The 21,896-nt window shown below is 43.9% G+C and overlaps 1 protein-coding gene across 1 annotated transcript in view; it reads left to right on the top strand.

Annotated features, from left to right (window-relative positions):
• The window catches only part of CCDC149 (coiled-coil domain containing 149), a 171,449-nt gene that overhangs the window by 61,397 nt on the left and 88,156 nt on the right, over positions 1 to 21,896 (top strand). The window contains exon 4 of the mRNA XM_042782501.1: positions 14,230 to 14,337. Coding sequence (XP_042638435.1) covers positions 14,230 to 14,337 — 108 coding nt within the window. The remainder of the gene's footprint in view (positions 1 to 14,229; positions 14,338 to 21,896) is intronic.

The following is a 21,896-nucleotide window of genomic DNA, read 5'->3' as shown; positions in this document are numbered from 1 at the left end:
TGTTTTGGACATTGTGTGAGTACCACATAATATACAGACAGTCCCTCTTCAATCCATAATTAAATCCCCATAAAGCATATTATATTAAAACCACATGGAAGCCTGCTGAACAAAGCCTGAGAGCTATATCCACTGTATACAGAAGGCTGGCATTGCGGGGTGTGCAGCCATGCTTGGGGGGGGATGGTTTGGCACTGCAGGAGCCAGATTGGGTCTTTGAAATCTGAGTGCAGGGCTGAGTGGGGGGAGTGGAGAGGTGGCCACGGGGACCTGGTATGTGGGTGCCTAGCTGCCACTGCCCTGTTAGTTTGGCCACTTCCTGGTCATGTTTAGCTGCTGCCTGGAGCCAGGAGCCTGTGAGTGCCCTGGGCCTGCCCAGTGCCATCCACATCCACTGCAGGAGTAGGGGAGCCTCAGCAGGTATGTCCCTGGCCAGGAGTAAAAGGCTGATGGCTGCTGAGTGGGTGAATGAAGCCCAGAGAGGGGATGCAGGAGGTGCTGTAGGAATTAGGGTCTGCCAGAGAGCCCTGCTGCTTATTCCCCCTGGGCATTTGGGGTCTTTAAAACTATTCGAACCAAACCAAACCAAACTCACTGCCGTTGAGTTGACTCTGACTGATAGTGACCCCTCCTTGGGTTCCCGAGGTGGTATCTCTATGGAAGCAGATTACCCAACCTTCCTTCTGAGGAGTGGCTGGTGGGTTTGAACCGCCAGCATTCTGGTTAACAGTCAAGTGCCTTAGGGACTATGCCACCAGAGCTCCCCTAAAACCATTACCAAACAAAACCAAAAGTACTGCCATTGAGTCAGATCTGACTCAGCGACCCCTCCTTGGGTTTCCGAGTCAGTATCACTACAGAAGTAGATTGCCCAACCTTCTTTCCAAGGAGTGGCTAATGGGTTTGAACCACCAGCCTTCTGGTTAGCAGTTAAGTGCCTTAGGCACTATGCCACCAGAGCTTCTTTAAAACCATTAGGGGCAAATAATAAACAAAAGGAGAGTTGCGTTCCCTTTCTGAAAAAAATGACCTCATGCGACCACAGAAGTATATGCAGTCAAACATTGCCTAAATGAACTTTAAGTGACACCAGAAGATAACCAACACATACCTATATGTATCTATGTCTGTATCATATACATATTATAAATAATATATGTTATGTATATCATATATTACATATAAGTATTGTTTATATACATAATATATATACACATGTATATACATGAGCACACACACTGCCATCGAGGTGGACCCGACTCATAGCAACCCCTCCTTGGGTTTCTGAGGCGGTATCACTACGGAATAGATTGCCCAGTCTTCCTTCTGAGGAGTGGCTGGTGGGTTTGAACCACTAACCTTCTGGTTAGCAGTCAAATGCCTTAGGCTCTACACAACCAGAGCTCCCTGTATACACACACACACACACACACACACATATATATACACACACACACATAGTTGTTAGGTGCCATTGAGTTGTTTCTGACTCATAGTGATCCTGTGTACAACAAAATGAAATGCTGCCTGGTCCTGCACCATCCTTACAAATGTTGTGGTGTTTGAGCCCATTTTTGTAGCCATTGTGTCAATTTGTGTCATTGAGAATTCCTCTTTTTTGCTGACTCTCTACCAAGCATGTTTCCTTTCTCCAAGGACTGGTTCCTCCTGATAACATGTACAAAGTACACAGGACCAAGTCTTGCCATCCTCACTTCTAAGGAGAATCTGGCTATACTTCTTCCAAGACAGATTTGTTCCTTCTTCTTCCAGTCCATAGTATATTCATTGTTCTTCACCAACACCCTAATGCAAATACATCAGTTCTTCTTCCGTCTTCATTATTTGTTATCCAGTTTTTGCATGCGTATGAGGTTAGTGAAAAAGCCGTGCCTTGGATCAGATGTACCTTAGTCCTCAAAGTGACGTCTTTGCTTTTTAACACGCTAAAGGGATCTTTTGCAGTAGAGTTACCCAATGTTTGATTGCTTAACTATAGCTTCCATGGGCATTGATTGTGAATTCAAGTAATATGAAATCTTTGACAACTTTAGTACTTTCTCTGTTTTCCCTGATATTGCTTATTGGTCCAATGTTGAGGATTCTTGTTTTCTTTATCTTGAGGTGTAATCCATATGAAAAGCTGTAGTCTTCCTCCAGTCCTGATGCCACATTCTTCTTCAGATAGTCCAGCTTCTCAGATTATTTGCTCAGCATATAGACTGAGTTGTTGTTGTTGTTGCTATGTGCCATCGAGTCGGACCCAACTCATAGTGACCCCCTCCTTGGGTTTCTGAGGCAGTATCACTACGGAAGTAGATTGCCCCGTCTTCCTTCTGAGGAGTGGCTGGTGGGTTTGAACCGCCAGCCTTCTGGTTAGCAGTCAAGTTCCTTAGGCACTATGCTCCTTTGGAAACCCTATGGGGCAGTTCTACTGAGTCTTATAGGGTAGCTATGAGTGGCAATTGACTCAATCACAACAAGTTCTTTATACTACAGCTCATACTTTGGCTCTTGTGGAGTGGTTTTAATTTTCTTCATCTTCAACTTGAATTTGCATATGAACAATTGATGGTCTGTTCTGCAGCAGGCCCCTGATGATATTGAGCTTCTCCATTATCTCTTTCCACAAATGTAGGCAATTTGATTCCTGTGTATTCCATACAGGAAGGTCCATGGCTATGGTCACCATTTCTGTTGTTGAGAAAAGATATTGCAATGAATAAATCGTTAGTATTGCAAAAATTTCTCATGTGTTCTTGGGTGTCATTTCTGTCACCACGACCATGTTTTCTAATTACTGATCCTCCTTTGTTTCCAACTTTCACATTCTAATCACCAGTAACTATCAGTGCATCTTGACTGCATGTCAATTTCAGACTGCAGAAGTTGGTAAAAATCTTCAATTTCTTCAACTCTGGCTTTAGTGGTTGGTGCATATATTTGAATAATAGTAGCATAAATCCTGGCGGTTCAAACCCACCAGCCACTCCTCAGAAGGAAGGTTGGGCAATCTACTTCCATAGTGATACTTCCTCAGAAACCCAAGGAGGGGTCACTATGAGTTGAATCTGACTCCACAGCCGTGGGTTTGGTTTGGTTTGGTTTAGTTTAGTATTAACTGACCTTCCTTGTAGGCATATGGATATTATCCTATCACTGACAGCATTGTACTTCAGGATAGATCTTCAAATGTTCTTTTCGACTATGAATGTGATGCCATTACTCTTCAATTTGTCATTCCTGGTGTAGTAGACCATGCAATTATCTAATTCAAAACAGCCAATGCCAATCCATTTCAGCTCACTAATGCCTAGAATATCGATTTTTATGCAGTCCATTTCATTTTTGATGACTTCAAATTTTCCTACATGCATACTTCATACATTCCATGTTCTGATTATTAATGGATGTTTGCAGCTGTTTCTTCATATTTTGAGTCCTAGCACTTCAGCAAATGAGGGTTCCAAAAGCTTTACTCCATCCATGTCATTAAGGTTGACACTACTTTGAGGTGACAGCTCTTCCCTGGTTGTGTTTTGAATGACTTCCAACCTTAGGGGCTCATTTTACAACACTCTATCAAACACTGTTCTCTGTTCTTCATAATGTTTTCAATGGCCAATATTTTAGAAGTAGATTGCCAGTTACTTTTTCCTAATTTGTCTGGGAGCTCTGGTAGCATAGTGGCTAAGGCACTTGACTGCTAACCAGAAGGCTGGAGGTTCAAACCCACCAGCCACTCCTCGGAAGGAAGGTTGGGCAATCTACTTCCATAGTGATACTGCCTCGGAAATCCAAGGAGGGGTCGCTATGAGTCGGGTCCGACTCGATGGCATGTAACAACAACAACAACAACAACAATCTGTCTTAATCTGGAAGCTCCACGGAAGCCTGTCTACCAGGGGAGACCTTGCTGGTGTTTGAAATAATGGCAGCATAGCTTCCTGGTTGACAGCAACACACCAGCCACCACAGTGTGACAAATATATATATAGTTGTTGTTAAGTGCTGTCAAGTCAGTTCCAACTCACAGAGACCTTGTATACAACAGAACAAAACACTGCCCTTTTCTGCGCCAGCCTCACAATCATTGCCATAATTGATCACTTTGTTGCAGCTACTGTGTCAATTCAATCCATCTCATTGAGGGTCTTCCTCTTTTTTACTGACCTTGGACTTTACCAAGTGTTCTGGCCTTCTCTAGGCATATGGTAGGTTGTTAACGAGTCTCCCTCCAATCCTAATGCTGTGTTCTTCTTCATATGGTCCACCTTCTTGGATTATTTGCTGAGCGTACAGATGGAAGAAGTATGGTGAAAGGAATACCATCCTGACATACATCTTTCCTGATTTTAAACCATGTAGTATCACCTTGTTATATTCTAGCGACTGCTTCTTGATCTCTGTGCAGGTTCTTCATGATCACAGTCAAGTGTTCTGGAATTCTCATTTTTCATAATGTTATCCATAATGTGTTATGATTCACACCATTGAATGCCTTTGTATAATCAGTAAAACACAGGTAAACATCTGTGATAGTTGGAGCTGTGTGTCAACTTGGCTGGACGACAATTCTGTGTGGTTTAAGCAATTGTAGTATGGGTTGTTCCAATGATGGGATCAGATGTATATGTTTTGAGCAGCCAATCCATTGGAAGTGAGTTTCCCTAGGGGTGTGGTCTGCTTCCTGTATATAAGCAGAAGCCTTGAGGAATGGTCTCAAGTTTTATGGCACATTTGGACCCTGTATGTAGCCATGTCGTTGTTCAGCAGCCTGCCATGCTCTGCCGACCTTGGGACTTACAATGGACTTAAATTAATGGCCTGCCATGTGGGTTGGTAACATCAGGACTGTGCCATTTTATTTGTCAACCTTGGGCTAACAGCCTCAACAGACAGTAGTTGCCTGAGTGAAGAGATGCCTGTAGCTTCAGTGGGCTGGGAGCAAGAGGCAAAGCTGAAGCCCATGGTCGAGGGGCTTTCACCCAGCCTCTAGAGCCTGATACTTTGAACTCAGACTTAAAGCCTCCAGACTGTAAGAGAATAAACTCCTGTTTGTTAAGGCCATCCCATTTGTGCTATATTCCTGTCAGAGTGGCACTAGGTAACCAGAACAAGATCTTTCTGGTTTTCTCTGCTTTCAGCAAAGATCCATCCAATATTAGCAACGATATTCCTTGTTCCATGCCTGCTTCTGAATCTGACTTGAATTTCTGGTTTTTCCCTCTTGATACACTGCTTAAAACATTTTTGAATTATCTTCAGGAAATTTTACTTGTGTGTGATATTAATGATACTGTTAGATAATTTTTGCACTCTGTTGGATCACCTTGCTTTGGAATGGACACTCATATGATCTTTTCCAGTCTGTTGGCCAGGTTGCTGTTCTCCGAATTTCTTGGCGTAGACAAATGAGCCCCTCCAGTACTGCAACCATTTGTTCATGTATGTGTTTATGTATATAAAGCATATATGTCTATGTGTATATATACATACATACTGTCTTGGTTCTCCAGTGATTCTATAGCAGACATAACACAAATGGATGCCTTTAAAAGACAGGAACTTACTCTCTTTCGTTTAGGAGGCTAGAAGTCCAAATTCAGAGTGCTGGCTCTAGGGACTGGGTGAAAGCCCCTGGACCTTGGGCTTCAGCTCTGCCTCTTACTCCGGCCCACAGGAGCTGGAGGCTTCTTCTAACTCAGGCAGCTGTAGACAGCTGTAGGCTGATGAACACAAGATGGACAGGTAAAATGGCACAATCTCGAGATCAGCAGGCAACGTGGCAGGGCACTGGAGATGAACGCTTGGTCAAATGTAGGATCCAGATGTACCCAAAAGTGGAGACCTTATCCAAAGCTCTTCCATATATACTGGAAACAGGCCACATCCCATAAGCAACTCCCCTTCCACTGATTAATGTCTCAGAGAATATTCCCTATGGAGTTGATAACACCACATCCAATGTCATCATGAGAAATTACTGCAGCCAGCTGCCCAGCTACTCAAAGTCACAGCCCAGCCAAGTTGACACACAGCCTTAGCTACCTGCTATTTGCACATTTATATATGTATGTATATAAATACACACATATTTATAGCTTTTTTTCTATATTATCTTTATGATAACTTTCTCTAACTTCACACTTGTTCTATACGGACATGCCCCTGAATAATAGCTTTTTATGGGCTTGAAAAAGGAACCCTGGTGGGTAAGTGCTCAGCTCATAACCAAGAGGTTAGAGCTTTGAACCCACTAGCCACTCTGTGGGAGAAAGGTATGGCAATGGGTTTCCATAAAGACTCCAGTCTTGGAAACCCTATGGGGTAGTTCTACTGTCCTGTGAGTGGGAACAGATCTGATGACAATGGGCAGCCCATTGTCCTTCCTGTTGCCCTTGAGCTCTGGCCGTCTTCTTGAACAGCCTTTTTTTTTCCTCCTCTGAGGACAGACTGGAACTTTTATGTATGTAGTTCTGGAAATATAGCTGTCCAGGCTTTCTTTTGGAAGTTAGAATCCTTTTAAAACAGCTCAATTTTCAATGGCAAATCATCCGTTAAAGAAGCTGTGAAGACATCGTGACAACAGTGATTGCACTAATAGCTTCTCGTGGGACATTGAAATGAAAATTTGTTCTTGAGTCTCCAGGCAGAACTGTACACAGAGCACCCCCTCCCCCCATTGCTCTGCAGTGAAAGCAACACAGGATCTCAGATGACCCTTTAAATATTTTTCTTTTGCTAAACAAGCAGTTCCTGAAAAGGAGACAAAGGGGAATTTAAATGATCTTGGGTTAATCTTCTTATGAGATGGGAATCTTTGGGGTCAGAGCAACCCATCGTCTCCACACAAACTCCTCTTTGAATCAAAAAACGAATCTTCTTTAAGATCTGTTCCTTTTCCTGCTTTGATTTAAAACAGACACACGCCACAGGAGGTATCTCTCCTCTGTCAGGAGGGGGCTTTTGCTTTCTTGCCTCTAAAAAGTGATGGCTTCTTTAGATGGTGACATGTGTCATGATGACAACCCTAGAGAAATCAGAGCCTGGGATGGCCCTTTGTGGGGGTAGCGGAGAGCCTGGACGGCAGTAGAAGGGTCTCGTGGTCCATCTGATCTAGTCCCCTGTGACTGCAAATCAGGACAAATTTGTTTATGTGTCCTAGTTTGATTCTCAGAACTTGAAGCTTCCTTCAGAGATCCTGAATGCTTCGAGAGGCTTCTTTTCATAACTCTTTGAATGGTATTACTTTACACTGGGAAGAAATCCAGGGACCTGCTCAGGAATCTTAGTGGCCACTTCCTTCTGAGCCCTCAAGCACCTTGCTAAGCCCTTTGAATCCTTGCAGCAATTTTGTGAGGAAGGTGTGAACAGCCCCCCACCCAAGTATAGATGAGGAAATTTAGGTTCAATGAAGCTAAAGAACTGGAGAGCTATTAACAGAGGCACTAAATGGCAGATGCAGAATCCTAATGGCTAAGATTAAGCAAACATTTATTTAAATAGCAACCTCCCAAACCTATTCAAGAGTGTTCGCCTGTGGGGCTTGGACATGCATTCATTCGCAAGTGTGTGTTTTGAGATTAAGAGGTGGGAGGAGGCTGCTGATGGCTCCTTGCACAGCCAAAAATATATATAAAATAAGTTCCGAGGTGGTTGTTTTTTGTAAATAAGAAAGCTGTCACTGTACCACAGGTCATCACTTTGGCAGTTGCTATGAATAGGGGGTTCTTGCTAAGCAAAGCAAGTTTCACTCGATTAGTATGAACACAGGAGTCACCTCGGACCAGAGCAGCAGAGCAGAAACTGCAATTAAATTTGCTGTCAATCACACCTCTCAAGTACACTTGATGTTTCATCAGACATTCTTTTTTTTTTTTCTGAACCTATTCTTGCTTAATCTAGTACTTTTTCTTATGGAAGGTGTGGATTTAAGGAGCATGGAGTGTATCAGCTTGTGAATACCATGTAATGGAGCAGCCTTTTCTAAGTCTGGTCTCTGTCCCTCATGTTTTCTTTTCTCTTTACTCTCCTTGAGGAAGTGTCTAGCCAAGTCTTTATATCTCCTGCTTATTTGTGAGTTATCATTGTTAAAAGTAAAATTTCCACAATACCGAATTTGTGTATGAACTCACTAGTTTGATTTTTTAGTTCATGAACTGGGGAACATCTGGTCTGAAATTCATACAAGAGTTCTGAAACAGAGTATAGGCAGAAAGACTTTTGTAACTGCAAGGAGGCAAGAAACTGGGAAGGTCTACTGGGCAATTTTGGATTGGATGTTGGACATGTTCTCTCTTTATTTGAGATCAAGGGAATCTTTGAACCAGGTTAAGCTGATGTACCAAATCTTGATTGACTAGCTTAGACTTCCATTTTATTTGGGATTGATTGCCTTGGAATTGACTGGCTTGGATTTTGGCTCCTGGGAAAGTTAGGCGTTGACATGAAATAGAAACTGAGGTTTAGGTTTGCTGACGTGAGGCTCAGCACAAGGGATGCCACGTTGGGCCTAGTTTCATCAGATGATCGTGACATCTGTGCCTGCAAAGGCAGAAGTCACAGGATTTTGGTACGCGTCATTTCTACACTAGAATGTAGAATAGATTTTCATGGCTAGGTTCTAAAATGGTATGATTATGGCAGAATTCGGGATGACTTGAGGGAGTGTTCCTGGAATGTTGCACGTGTCCCCTCCTTGTCACTAGTCTGAATTACTTAAGGACTCAGGTGACTACATGTGGCTTGTCCCTCTCACTCCTGTTTGTAAGGCCTGGGCAAACATACAGTGGAAGGTTTATCCTAAACTTTTCATCACTTTCTTTTGTTTTGTTTTTATCCATCTTTCCATTTCTTACATGAGGGAAAGAAATGGTATTTAGTGGCTCCTTTTCCTCCTTAAGAAGATGTAGGGCTGCTTCTTAGAAAGAGTGTCCTGGAATTCCTTCTTCACTGAATGAGTGTCAATGATTTGATAATTGTAAACACAAGTGATTATCATCGCCAAGTATTAGATATAGTTCATTTTTAAAAAGCTGCCATAAGTTCTTGTTGTTGTTGTTGTCAGGTGCCATCATGTTGGCTCTGACTCATAGCAACCCCATGTACAACAGAATGAAACACTGCCCAGTCCTGTGCCAACCTCATAATCCTTGCTATACCTGAGCCCATCATTCATATATTAGGTATTGTTTCACTCCTGTTCATAAGGTTGTCACTGGCCAATTCTTTGAGCAGTGAATAGCCCCTTCCTTCTTCCAAGTCTGTCTTAGTCTGGAAGCTCCACTGAAACCTGTCCACCATGGGTGACCCTGCTGGTGTTTGAAATACTGGTGGCATAGCTTTCAGCCTCACAGCAACATGCAAGCCTCCACAGTATGACAAACTGACAGACGAGTGGTACATAAGTTCTTATAAGTTTTTTTTTTTTTGATTGTTCCATCTCTAGTGAAAATTGTTCTGATATTTTGTGGGTTTTATAGTGGAATTGAAACACATTGGTAGAGCAGAGAGTTACAGTTGAAGAAGTGGTGGGGATTGAAATTCTCTGGGGGATGCCAACAGTTAACACTGCTGTCCAAAAGATAGGCAGTTCAGTCCACCCAGAGGCACCGTGGAAGAAATGCCTGGTGACCTACTTTGGAAAAATCAGCCTATGAAAATCCTATGGGGCATAGTTCTACTCGGACACACATGGGGTCACCATGAGTCAGACTTGACCTGGCAGCAAGTGGTTTTGGTTTGTGGTGTGTGTGTGGTGTTGTGTGCCATTGAGTCGGCCCCAACTCATAGCGACCCCTCCTTGGGTTTCCGAGGCAGTATCACTACGGAAGTAGATTGCCCCATCTTCCTTCCGAGGAGTGGGGTTTTGTTTTAGGACTTGCAAAACGGAATCAAAAGTGGAAGGACATTTCTGTCACCCACATGATTCATGCACATTCATCTCAACAAGAATTTCCACAAAATGATGGATAAGAGCTTAGGGTGAGATAGACACTGCTCTCTCAGCTGCCTGACCCTTGCCTTCACAACTGTCAGGGTTTGCAGTCACATCCCTACACAGAGACTTGCCAGGAGTGTCCCTGGTTCCATCCCAGGAGCTGGCCTTGGTGCTGGGCTTCTGCAGCCCTCAGTTGTAATTGGGGGTTGAGTTGTTCTTTGGCCAAGGACAGCACTTCAGAATGGAGAGCTGTAACAGGCTCTCAGCTCCAGTCTCCTGGCCACAGGTTCATCTACTTTCTTTCCTTCCTTTCCCCGTCACAATTTTTATAGATAAACCCTGAGCTAGAATTCTGCTCTATTCAGCATTCCACTATTATCAGAGCTAAAATGTCAACCTTTAATGTTGGCCTTGGCTAGATCTGAATATTTAAAAGAGGCTTCTTTTTAAACCTTTTCATGCTTTGCTATTTGGGCTACCCCCTGCCCCAGAGATTTAGAAAAAAATCATCTCGGTTTTGTCTTCCTTCCTAGTGTTCACTGGCCTGCCACTTTCCCCCTGACATTTCCTTTACATAGTGCTGTTATTCCAAACTGATGACCACAGAGGCCTTCTCAATAACATCGAGACAAAGCACTCTGCATAGCTGATAAATTATAAGCAGGCACCGTGTGTTCGCTTGATGGATTGTAAGAGTGAATATGTGTGAATCATGGGTGTTATTTTTGGTCAAAAGAATTGTGTGAACTTTTCTCCTCTATTTTGAGTGCTTTGAAACATGACTTCGCCCCTCTCCCTATAAGGTGGATGTCAAGGAATTAGGCACCCTATCAGAATAGTCATTTTCTGGTTTTCAAAATGACTGTTGTGGAGTTGAGGAGGTGGAGGACAGAACAGAAAAGAATTGTGTGTTGACACCTAATCCAGCCTGTTCAATGTAAAAGAAAATTGCAATCGCCTGCTCCAAAGTGGGGGTGCCTCCCCCACTTCCTCACCCCATCCCACCCCCTGGGGTCCATTTGAGACCTGGGGTAAATTTACTGTGAGATTTCCTGGTGACAGTGTGATTTTAATTGACCATTGTTTTGTGAGAGTGTAATTTGCTCGGTTTTATTTTGCTGGATTTCTTTTCATCCAGGCTGCAGAGTAAATAATGTTTGATAATCAGATTGCTGGGTCTCTGAATTGCTGTTTCATACACCAGCCCTGATTCATTGACTTGCTGCCTCCCCTGGGCCAGTATCCAAACACCTGGGATGGCTTTGAGCTCGGTGCTATTCAAGTGCCGCACAAGGCCAAGGCCAAGGTGGGGATTGCTTGTTTCTGGTCCACAAGGAGATAGGGACAGAAACTGAGATTAAGTGTCAGAGACTTTTATAGCAACCTTGCAGCATGATTTTATGTCTGATGCATCTAATCAACCATTTTTTTTTTTTTTACTTCATTTTTATCATATTTTACAAAAGTATCCATCTGTGATGGTCTTTCGCCACTGATGGTAGATTGAATTGTAGGAGTACTCCAACCGAATTCACTGCCATCAAGTCAATTCTGACTCATAATGACTCCCATTGGGCTTCCAAGGCTGTAAATCTTTACAGAGGTAGACTGCCTCATCTTCCTTCCACAGAGCAGCCGGCGGGCTTGAACTGCCAACCTTTGGTTAGCAGCCAAATGCCTTAACCACTACACCACCACAGCTCCTTGTAGAAGTACGTTTGTTGTTAGGTGCCGTCGAGTCGACTCCAACTCATAGCGACCCTAGTACAACAGAATGAAACACTGCCCAGTCCTGTGCCAGCCCCACGATCCTTGCTATACCTGAGTCCATCGTTGCAGCCACTGTGTCAATCCATCTCGTTAAGGGCCTTCCCCTGTTTTGTTGATCCTCCACTTTATCAAGCATGATATCCTTCTCCAGAGAATGGTCCCTTCTGACAATATGACATGAGTATGAAGGTGGGGCAAAAGGGTAAGTGAAAGGTTAGCAGTTCAAACCCACCTGAAAGTGGCTTGAAAGAAAAGGCCTTCTGAAAGGTCACAGCCTATGGAGTGCACTTCTCTGCACACATGAGGCCACCATTTGTGGTACTCTACTCAACAACATTGGGTTGGTTTGTTTTTTGGTTTAGATTGACTTGTACTCAAGGGTAGATTACTCAGTAAACAAGGTTAAGTGTGGGCTTACTTGTGCTTACTTACTAATCTGTAGTAAACAGTTTCACAGGGTAAGCTAGTGCTTACCTTGTTTCCCGGATCTCCGTCCCTGTCAGGAATTATAAATTTGAAAAGAGCCTTTGATTCTGTAGGAGTATACTGTTGGGTCGGGAGAGAGACAGATATCAGCCGTACTTAGAAACCAAATCTTTGATGTGGTTAAAAAAAAAAAAAAAAAGTGAAATTGTTCACTACAGATTAGTCAGTAAGCACAAGTGAGCCCATACTTACCTTGCTTATTGGATAACCCAACACTGGACTGGTTTAGCTACTGCAGTTACATTGGTTGGCGAATGTCAGGGTGTCCCCACCAACCTGAGGAGCACAAGCCATTATTGGTTCAAAAGGGGAAGCTTAGAGAACTGGGGAATTTTATTTTATTTTGCTTTTGTTAAGTTTTCACTACTGATCTTACAGAAATGTTTTTTTCCCAGGTTTTCTGCTGACATTTTAGAGAGGGTGAATTTTGCAATGTCTCCTGCAGATGGGGATGCTGAGGCTAGGCTGATTTTGGCAGGTGGCTTCAGGCTTCAGGGAGGCTACCTTTTGCTCTGAAGAGCCAACATTGGCCTCCTCAATCCAGCCTCATGGCCCATCCCTCCATCCTTTAGGGAGGGATTGTGCTTGCTGCCGTGGGGCCGACGGGACCCATGGGCTAATGTCTGGAGATGTTCTGGAGTTCCATGGGGTAAATCCAGAGGTGGTCAACCTTGTTCTAAGGAAAGAGAACTGCTGGTGGAGGGGAGGAACCAGGAGACAGAGATTCAAACTGAATCATCTCCCAACTTCACCGCAGCCCTCACAGTCAGACTCCACTGGGGCCTTGCATGCTACCCTGGAAGTTTTGAGTTGTGATGGGGGACAGGGGACAGAGTGAAGGCACTGCCTTTCCCCCAGCCTGGAGTGCTCGCCCAGTGGATGCTCACAAGGCTCAGTTCATTCTCTCACCTTTCTCAAGCGTGACCTTCTCCCTGCATCCTTCTATGCCCCTTTCCCCGGTGAGTTCTGTCTCCTTTGCCTGCTTTACTTTTTCCCATAGCCTTCACCAGCTCCATGCTCAGTCATTGCTCATTTTACTGTTTGTTCCCACCTCCCACTATTATGTAAGTTTTACCAGACAAGACGTCTTGTCTGTATTGTTCACTGCTCCATCTCCAGGGCCTGGCATATGGTTATTACTGTAGTCGTTAGCTGTCTAGTCAGCCCCCGGCTTATGGCAGCCCCCCGGCACAATGGAACGAAACCCTGCCCAGTACCGCATCTTCCCATAATCCGTTTCGGATCTGATTGCTGAGATCCTTAGGGTTTTTTCATTGGTTGATCTTCAGAAGTAGATCCCCAGGTCTTTCCTCCTAGTCCATCTTACTCTAGAAGTTCTGCTGGAACCTGTTCAGCATCATAGTAACATACAGGCTTCCACTGAAGGAGGGCTGGCTACATTGCTTCAGGTGCGCTGGCCAGGAGCCAAGCGCGGTTGTGGAGGGAAAAAGGATGTGAGAAGCCAATCCAGGAGATCGTTGAATACCTCTAGATGCTGACCTCTGACACTGGCACACTTCACTCATTTCTTCTTTGGCTCCTTCAGGAATTGTGATCAAAATTTTGTGTACTGAGGGAGCAAAGAAAAGCTCATAAAATAAGGTGTACTTGAGAGGGGGGAAAAAAAAAAACTATCTAAAACAAGATGTTGTCCCTATATTGTTGGTATAAATTTTGTAATTGAATTGTGTCCACTTTTAGAAGTTTTAGTGATGAGCACTTAAAAAAACAAAAAAGCCAACTACAACAAACTCCCCTATTATATGTCCATGTGCCCTCTGAGTCATTCCAGAAACAGAGAACATCCCGAAATGGAGGTCCGTCACAGCCAACTTCATTTCCCCCCATGCAGTTGTGGCAGCATTACTTACACACTCACTGCAGTGGTGTTTCATATGTGCATATTTACTCTAATGCCTTTTGTGTAGCTCAGCTGGGCTTGGACGCCAGCCTCCATAAGCCCAATAAAGCCCCGCGTGTATGCACGCCTCTGTTTCTGATTGTGTTTCATAATGTGTTGATATTTCCAGGCTAATCTTGCACAACTATTGCGAGATTCTCAGGACCGAAATAAACATCTGGGAGAAGAAATTAAAGAACTTCAGCAGAGACTTGGAGAAGTCCAGGGCGACAATAAGGTACCGTGAATATTTAAAGGCAAGAAGCTCTCTGTGTAATTGTGCACCAGGGGTTTCTGTTTAGCACATCAGAATAATGGAACACAGCACCCGCTGAAAATTTGTTACAGATTTTTACATTTGCAATGAAAATTCACAGTTTAGCATTTCTTATCTTTATTACATTCCCTTTGTGTGTGCGCACATGTGTTTGTGTTTTTGGGTTGCTGTAAAATATTGTCACAACCTATTGTGGAAGTTTCATTATGTTCAGGTTGGTGGCGAATAACATTGTAGTTGAGGGCAAAATAAAACCCAAATGCTACGCTTTTCCCTTCTATGCAAATAATGGATTTGTGGCTCAGCTGATTTGGAATTATTCACATTCGGTTCTGAATTTTAAGTAGTCATCCTACTAATTATGTTCACATAACCAATTTATTTTATTGCTAAATTTGGCAATTTGTATGGAACATTGCTCAAAATCCACTGCTTGGTATTAATCAAACTCCCCTGTTGGCAACGTTAATTATAAAATATGAACTCATAAACTCCAAACTAAATGTGTGCACTCTCACTCCCAGCTGAAGCTGTGAACAAAAGTACCACTGAGAAAGGGAAGAAAAACTGCTGAAGTTTAATTCTGTCCCCAAAATAATTTCCCGCTTTGCCAAGATAGATTCATTTTCAACTCCTTGCCAGAGGCAGATTTTGCAACGGAGATGGTGTTGGAGTTTGACTCAGAAAAGACTATGTGAAGCAAAAGGGGGACTTTGTGGAGAAATGTCTTTTAGGTGTTACCAAATTCCTTGACAAATGATGTGGCATTTGTTGTTGCTGGGAGGCTGTTGGATATCGGAAGACACCATTCTGAAAGACGCTCCCTCTTTGAAAAATGCACGCTAGTGTCGGTCATTCAGCAAACGCTTCCATGACAAAGCCTCACAGAGGGACCCTGTGCATAATACTGATTTGACAGGCCGCATCTGGGAGCAGAAATTACCATCAAGTCAGCCCCAACTCATAGGGACCCCATGTGGCTCAGAGCAGAACTGTGCTCCACAGGTTTTGAGTGGCTGATTTTTTGGAAGCAGAGGGCTAAGCCTTTCTTTCAGGGCACTTCTAGGCAGTCTTGAACCTCCAACCTTTCCGTTAGCAGCCCAGTGCTTAACCGATTGCACCACCCAGAGACTCTTGAAGGCGTGTACTTAGCTAGGAAGCCCTCCTTAAGAAGTTTCTTCTCTTTTCTCTTTCTCCGCCTTAATTTTTTTTTTAAACCTCTTGGATTTAACATAAATTTGAAAAATTAGCCTCCACTATTCTCTATCATGAAATAGAAGATGGGAGAAAATGCCCAGGAAAGGGTCTAATTAACACTGGACAAGCTAATCAGGCCACTAGTGTAGTTTTATGTGTCATTAGGAGGATTTAAGATCTGGTAGCCTAGGTGTTTGGTCAATAATTAAAGGCCAGACTTTCTTAGTCGCTTCCTTGAGTGATAACAGCAGAGTTTTCTAGAGAATAAGATGAAATGTGTACGGTAGATGTCTTTAAACCCACAACGTACTAGAGGATTTTAGAGATAGTTTAAACCCACAAAATACTGAGGACATTTGGAAGATGTGATGTTTGGAATCATGGTTCTATGATCCTTCTCGACTGACTGATTTTTTTTTTTTCTATTTCTTTTTTTCCCCAAGTTACACTCCTTGCCTTTCCCATCAATTTTCCTAAGTACACATCTGCCTAACCTCTCCACTGTTAATTTTCTTACCTTTTTCGTTGTTGTGGAATTTGCTGCTCTTAGTTGCTGTTGGTTGCCTCATGGCAACCTTATGTATAACAGAAGAAACATTGTCTGGTCCTGTGCCAATTCCCTGACCTTCAGTATATTTGAGCCTATTCTTACAGCTGCTGTGTCAATGTGGAATGTCGTGTGCCGGAGAGTCACTTCCAGCTCATAGCGATCCTACAGGACAGAGTGGAACTGCCCCCACAGTGTTTGCTAGGCTGAAGTCCTTATGGGAACAGATCACCATGCCTTTCTCCGTGGAGCCACTGTTGTTGTTAGGTGCCGTCAAGTCGACTCCAACTCGTAGTAAAGCTATGTACAACAGAACGAAATAGTCAGACTGCCAACCTTCAGATTAACAGCTGAGCCTACATTGTTTTCCCGTGGAGTGGCTGGAAGGTTCAAATTACCAACTTTTCAGTTAGCAGCTGAGCACTTAACCTCTGTGCCACAAGGGCTCCTTCAATCCAGAACAGTCATGAGGTATTTTAGGAACGGATGTTGTAGTTGATGTCTCAAAGAAAGAAATAGAGTGTATGTGTGTGCACGTGTGTGCTTGTGTGCACATGTATATGTGTTTGTGTGTGTGTGTGTGTAACATGAAGCACCAGAGGGGCGCTTTGTTTGCATTGTGACAGTCTGAAGTTCTGGATTTGCCTGCACTCCAGGTCTTTATTCTAGTAACTGCTCACATTCACCAAACTTTGCTTTCTCACCCAAGGTTTGGAACCTAGTGACTCATGTTCTTGGTCCCATGTTCTTGGTCTGCAGTGCAGGGAGGATGTGATAATGTTCAACAGACCCCAAATCTCAGGATCTGGCCTCTCCCCCTCAAAACAGACCAATTGCGCAGGGCCCCAGAGAGTCCATTTATTGTTATCTGCATCTGAAGTTAAAGGCTTGGTTTATTTTCAGCCCCCTGTGAGTCACAGTCATCCTCCCCACCCCCAATCCTCACCATTAAGGCCAGATCGCTCATTTGATAGTGACATCAGGAGCCTTAGAAACTGAGCCCATAGTAGTGTGGGGAACAGGTTAACCATTCATTTCTTTGATTTATTGTGTCACGTGCTGCCCCAACCCTTCTCACCCTCTGGATCCAGTTCCACTCCCTTGCCATGATGTGCTAGGCTTTGAATTTCTCCCAGCGCAGCCACCTCATACCTGTCCCTATAGTACTAATCTCAGTCCCTTTTGCTGCCCTACGCTGCCTTATGTCTCAGGGTGTTTGTACATGCTGTCTCCTCTGTCTGGAACATTCTTTCTCCTTAGCCTCCCTGCAAATTCCTCCTCATCTTTCAGGCCATTTGTTACTTAGTTTCCCAGTGCTGCTATAACAGAAGTGCCAACAGTGGGGGCTTTAAAGGACAGAAATTGTTTTCTCATGGTTTTGGAGCCTAGAAGTCCAGATCAGAGTCTCAGCCTTGTCAATTCCTTCCTTGCCAGTAGCCCTGGCATTCCTAGGTTCTTGGCAGTCCTCACATGGCATCTGTCTTCCCCTTTTGTTTACTTCTGTGTTGAATCTGCTTTTTCACTTTTTTGATTACTCAGAAGTGATTTGGTTTAGGACACATCCTGCACTGATATGGCCTCATTAACATAACAAACAAAACTCTATTTCCAGATGGGTTACATCTACAAGTATAGGGTTTAGGATGCCAACACATGTATGTTGTTGTTGTTATGTGCTGTCGAGTCAGACCTGACTCATAGCAACCCCTCCTTGGGTTTCCGAGGAAGTATAACTATGGAAGTAGATTTCCCAACCTTCCTTCCGAGGAGTGGCTGGTGGGTTTGAACTGCCAGCCTTCTGGTTAACAGTCAAGGGCCTTAGGCACTACACTACCAGAGCAATTCAGCGTAACAGTTCCTTTATCCAGGAAGCCTTCTCCCACTCCTAGAGAAAGGTGCCAGTCCTGTGCGCATCCACAGTGCCCCACTCTGTGCCTTCTATTTGCACTTATGTGGTGCCCCAACCCCCCAGTGTGCCCTCTGTGCCATCAGAAGTTCTGTCTTGTATATCACTCCATCACTAGGAATTACCATTCTTAGTTCCTGATATGTAGGCATCATTTAATGAATCTTTATTGATGGCATAGGATGGAATTGAATGAGTGAGTGAATGAAGGGAATGAAAAGAAGAGCAAGAGTGTTCATGAAAGAGCAAGAAAAAATAAGTGAAACAATAGAAGAAAAGAAGCTGACTGCCTGGCATCCTTTGGTATCAGTCATCCTTCTCATGGGCAGAGGAGAAGTTTAGGAATTTGGAGAAAGAAGATAGGAAAGCAGAAAAAAGAAAATGGGGGAAAAAAAAAAAAAAGCAAAGACCCCAACAAACCAAGGTGTGGGATCTTAGGAAGCCTTGGTAGAGAGCAGAGGGCCTGAAGCTGAGCCTTGGTGGACAATGATGGCAATGATGTCACTTTGAAGACTAAGGTGCTTCTGATCTAAGTTATGTTATTTTCAGTCACCTCATATGCATGCAAAAGCTGAACAATTATAAGGAAGACCAGAGAAGAAATGACACCTTTGAATTAGGAATATTGACTATACCATGGATTGCCAGAAAAATAAACAAATCTTGGAAGAAGTACAGCCAGAATGTTCCTTAGAAGTGAGGACAGCAAGACTTTGTCTCACCTACTTTGGTCATGTTCTCAGGAGGGACCAGTCCCTGGAGAAGGACAGCATGCTTGATAAAGCAGAGGCTCAGCAAAAAAAGAAGAAGACAACAAGATGGATTGACCCAGTGGCTGCAACAGTGAACTCAAACATGGCAACTGATGTGAAGATTGTGCAGGGCCGGGCAGTGTTTCGTTCTGTTGTCCGTAGGGTTGCTATGATTCAGACCAACTCAAAAGCACCTAACAACAACATCAACCTGCTCATTGGCTGGTTCAAGCCTGTTCAGTTCAAGGATGCTTAATAATTGTTGCATAGACTCCTGACTCCCATTGTAAGCAGAAAGGCTCATGGCATATTTTATGAGCGATTATTAAAGGGAAAGGTTTTTATTTCCTAGCTGCCATTTTAAGTGATGACCCTTATCCATATTTTGAGAAGTCCAGATTCTAGTTGTTAAGTGTATTAAAGAAACAAGGTGATAGGAAATGACTTGCCTTGGATATTTTAAGGTAGACTAATTTTCCCATTTGTTCAGCTACAGCCTCTTGAAAGATTTGTTGCCACCGTGGCTTATAAGCAGCTTAGCTCTCACATGGGGGGTGGGGGGGGGTCCTGTGATAGTGGGGGTCCTGTGACTAGGAGCCTATGGTAATCAATTACCACTTGCCATCTCTCTGTCCAGTACCCAGGAATTTCTCAGGGCTCCCTGAGTGATACAGACCCCCAGTACAAACAAGACAAGAGGTAAGAAAAAAGAGATGTCCTAGACTCCCTTCCTTTCCTTGGGAATTATAGTTCTGAAAGTCTTCTGAGGAAGTGGGAGGCCCCTAGGGAAGGGAGCATTCACACACCCCCGAATCATCCCAGGAAAACCATCGCACAGATTGCCCAGACTGTCAGTGTGTCAGTCTGTGAGGAATAGGGACCAATAAGGCACAAAGACCCAGACAACCCTGGGCCTCACAGCTGAAAAGGAGCCCACGGAACTCCCCTTGCTGCTCCAGAGGTGGGCCTGCTACCTCTTCTTAGCATCTAGAAATGAGCGGATTCAATGGGCTCAAACAGAGCAACGATTGAGAGGATGGTGCACTTTGTTCTTCTGTACATGGGGTCACTATGAGTCGAAACGGACTCGATGGCGTCTAGCAAACTAACTAACAGTATCAACAGATCCAGGTAAAGGGGAGCAGTAAGAAGAGATCACTAAGAAGTTAACGATTAGTAAGGATCAATTCCAGTACCCCTTCTGTCTGTCAGTTTGTTGTACTGTGGTGGCTTGCATGTTGCTGTGATTTAGGAAGTTATGCCACCAGTGTTTCACGTATCATCAGGGTCACTCATGGTGGACAGATTTCATCAGAGCTTCCAGATTAACACAGTTTTGGAAGAAAGGCCTGGCAATCTGTTTCTGAAAATTAAAATCCATGGCTGTTGAGTTGATTCCAACTCATAGCCACCCTGTAGGAAGGAATAGAACCGCCCCATAGGCTTTCCAAGGGTGTAATCTTTACAGAAGCAGACCTCCACATCTTTCTCCCACAGAGCAGCTGGTGGGTTTGAACTGCTGATCTTTGAGTTAGCAGCCAAGTGCTTAACAGCTGTGCCACCAGGGCTCCTTTGTGGAAATTAGCCAATAAAAGCCCTGTGGATTACAAGACAGTATTGTTCAAGACAGTGCTGGATGATGAAGCCCTACAATTTGTACTTAGAGTCCACAGTGGCCACAAAAATGGACATGGCCAACCATCATAAAGATGGCACAGGACCAGGCAATGATTCACTCTGTTCTACATAGGATCACCATGCGTTGGTACCAATTCCACAACAGCTAACAATAGTAACAAGAATCAATCCTGCTCCCAAGAAGGAAGCCCTACTTATAATGTTCTTCCAATCTCTGTTGTGTAAATACTGCTGCTATGACAGATTTCAGGCTATGAAAGTGAAATCACTGAACATTGGAGTTGGAAAGAGATGGGCAAGCCAGTAAGCTCTGGCTCTATCTCACCACTGCAAAGTGATATAGAGTGATACAGTCCAAATCGGCAACCTTTGGAAACTGTTGGGGACAGATTTAAATTCAAGCTCTGCTGGTTATTATCTGTGTGACCTTGGGCACCTACCATTCAGTGGAGCCTTCTGTGTTGCTATGATGCTAAACAAGTTTCAGCAAAGCTTGTAGACCAAGACAAGGTGGAAGAAAGACCTGGAAATCTACTTCCAAAATCCAGCCAATGAAAACCCTGTGGATCATAACAGTCTGATCCACAATCAATCATGGAATGGCCTAGGACCAAGCGGTGTTTTATTTCATTGGATAAGAGGTCTTCATGAGTCCGGGGCTGATTTGTCAGCAGGTAACAATGGCAGGAGCAACAACTCATGTTCCATCAAGACAGTCAACAGTTGGTTTTCTTGTCCTTTTGCTTTTGTTTTCATCATTTTAAAGATTATGGGACTTTCAATGAAGAAGTTCTGTTCCTAAGTCTGTCTGTAAGACGAATCTGTATGTAAGTCAGAACAGTTAGGTATGGTCCATACCTAACATCAGTTAGTCAAATGTTTGTCTTAGTATGTATGTACTAAGTATACTAAGTGGTCCAGCCAAGTTGACACACAGTTCCAACTATCACATCTCTCCTCCTTACTACAGTGTAAGCTCCATGAAGGCCAGGATCTTTGCCAATTTCCTTAACTGCTATATCCCCTGTGCATAGTGTAGTGCCTGGTGCATAGTAAAAGCTCAAATAAATGCCTGCTCAGAAGGGCTGTTCCTAGGACGCTGGACTGAAAAACAACCACCTACAGTGTTCCCAGGCATGCCCAAAACAGCAGGATGAGAGAGCTGGAGAAAGGGGATTAAAAGCCAGGAATCAGGACAGAGGAGCACTCAACCACAGGGATCCAGGTGAGGAGAGAGAACCCAGGCATGCCCAAAGGAGCAGGATGGGAGAGCAGGAGAAAGGAGATTAAAAGCCAGGAACCCAGACAGTCAGCAGCAGGGACCCAGGTAAGGGTGGTAGGAGAGGTTTCCAACAGGGAGACGAACTTGTCTGTCGGTTTGTCCTACCATAGTGACGTATTAATGTGAGTTTTGAGGCTGAGCCACTGGTGTTTCAAACACAGCGGGATGCACATGGTGCACAGGTATCAGCCCAGCTTA

The sequence above is a fragment of the Orycteropus afer genome, unplaced genomic scaffold (genome assembly GCF_000298275.1).
Source record: "Orycteropus afer afer isolate SDZICR_OR568_19922 unplaced genomic scaffold, OryAfe1.0 scaffold00346, whole genome shotgun sequence".
Classification (NCBI taxonomy): Eukaryota; Metazoa; Chordata; class Mammalia; order Tubulidentata; family Orycteropodidae; genus Orycteropus; species Orycteropus afer.
The sequence above is the reverse complement of the archived record's forward strand: the minus strand, read 5'-3'. Positions and strand labels throughout refer to the sequence as shown.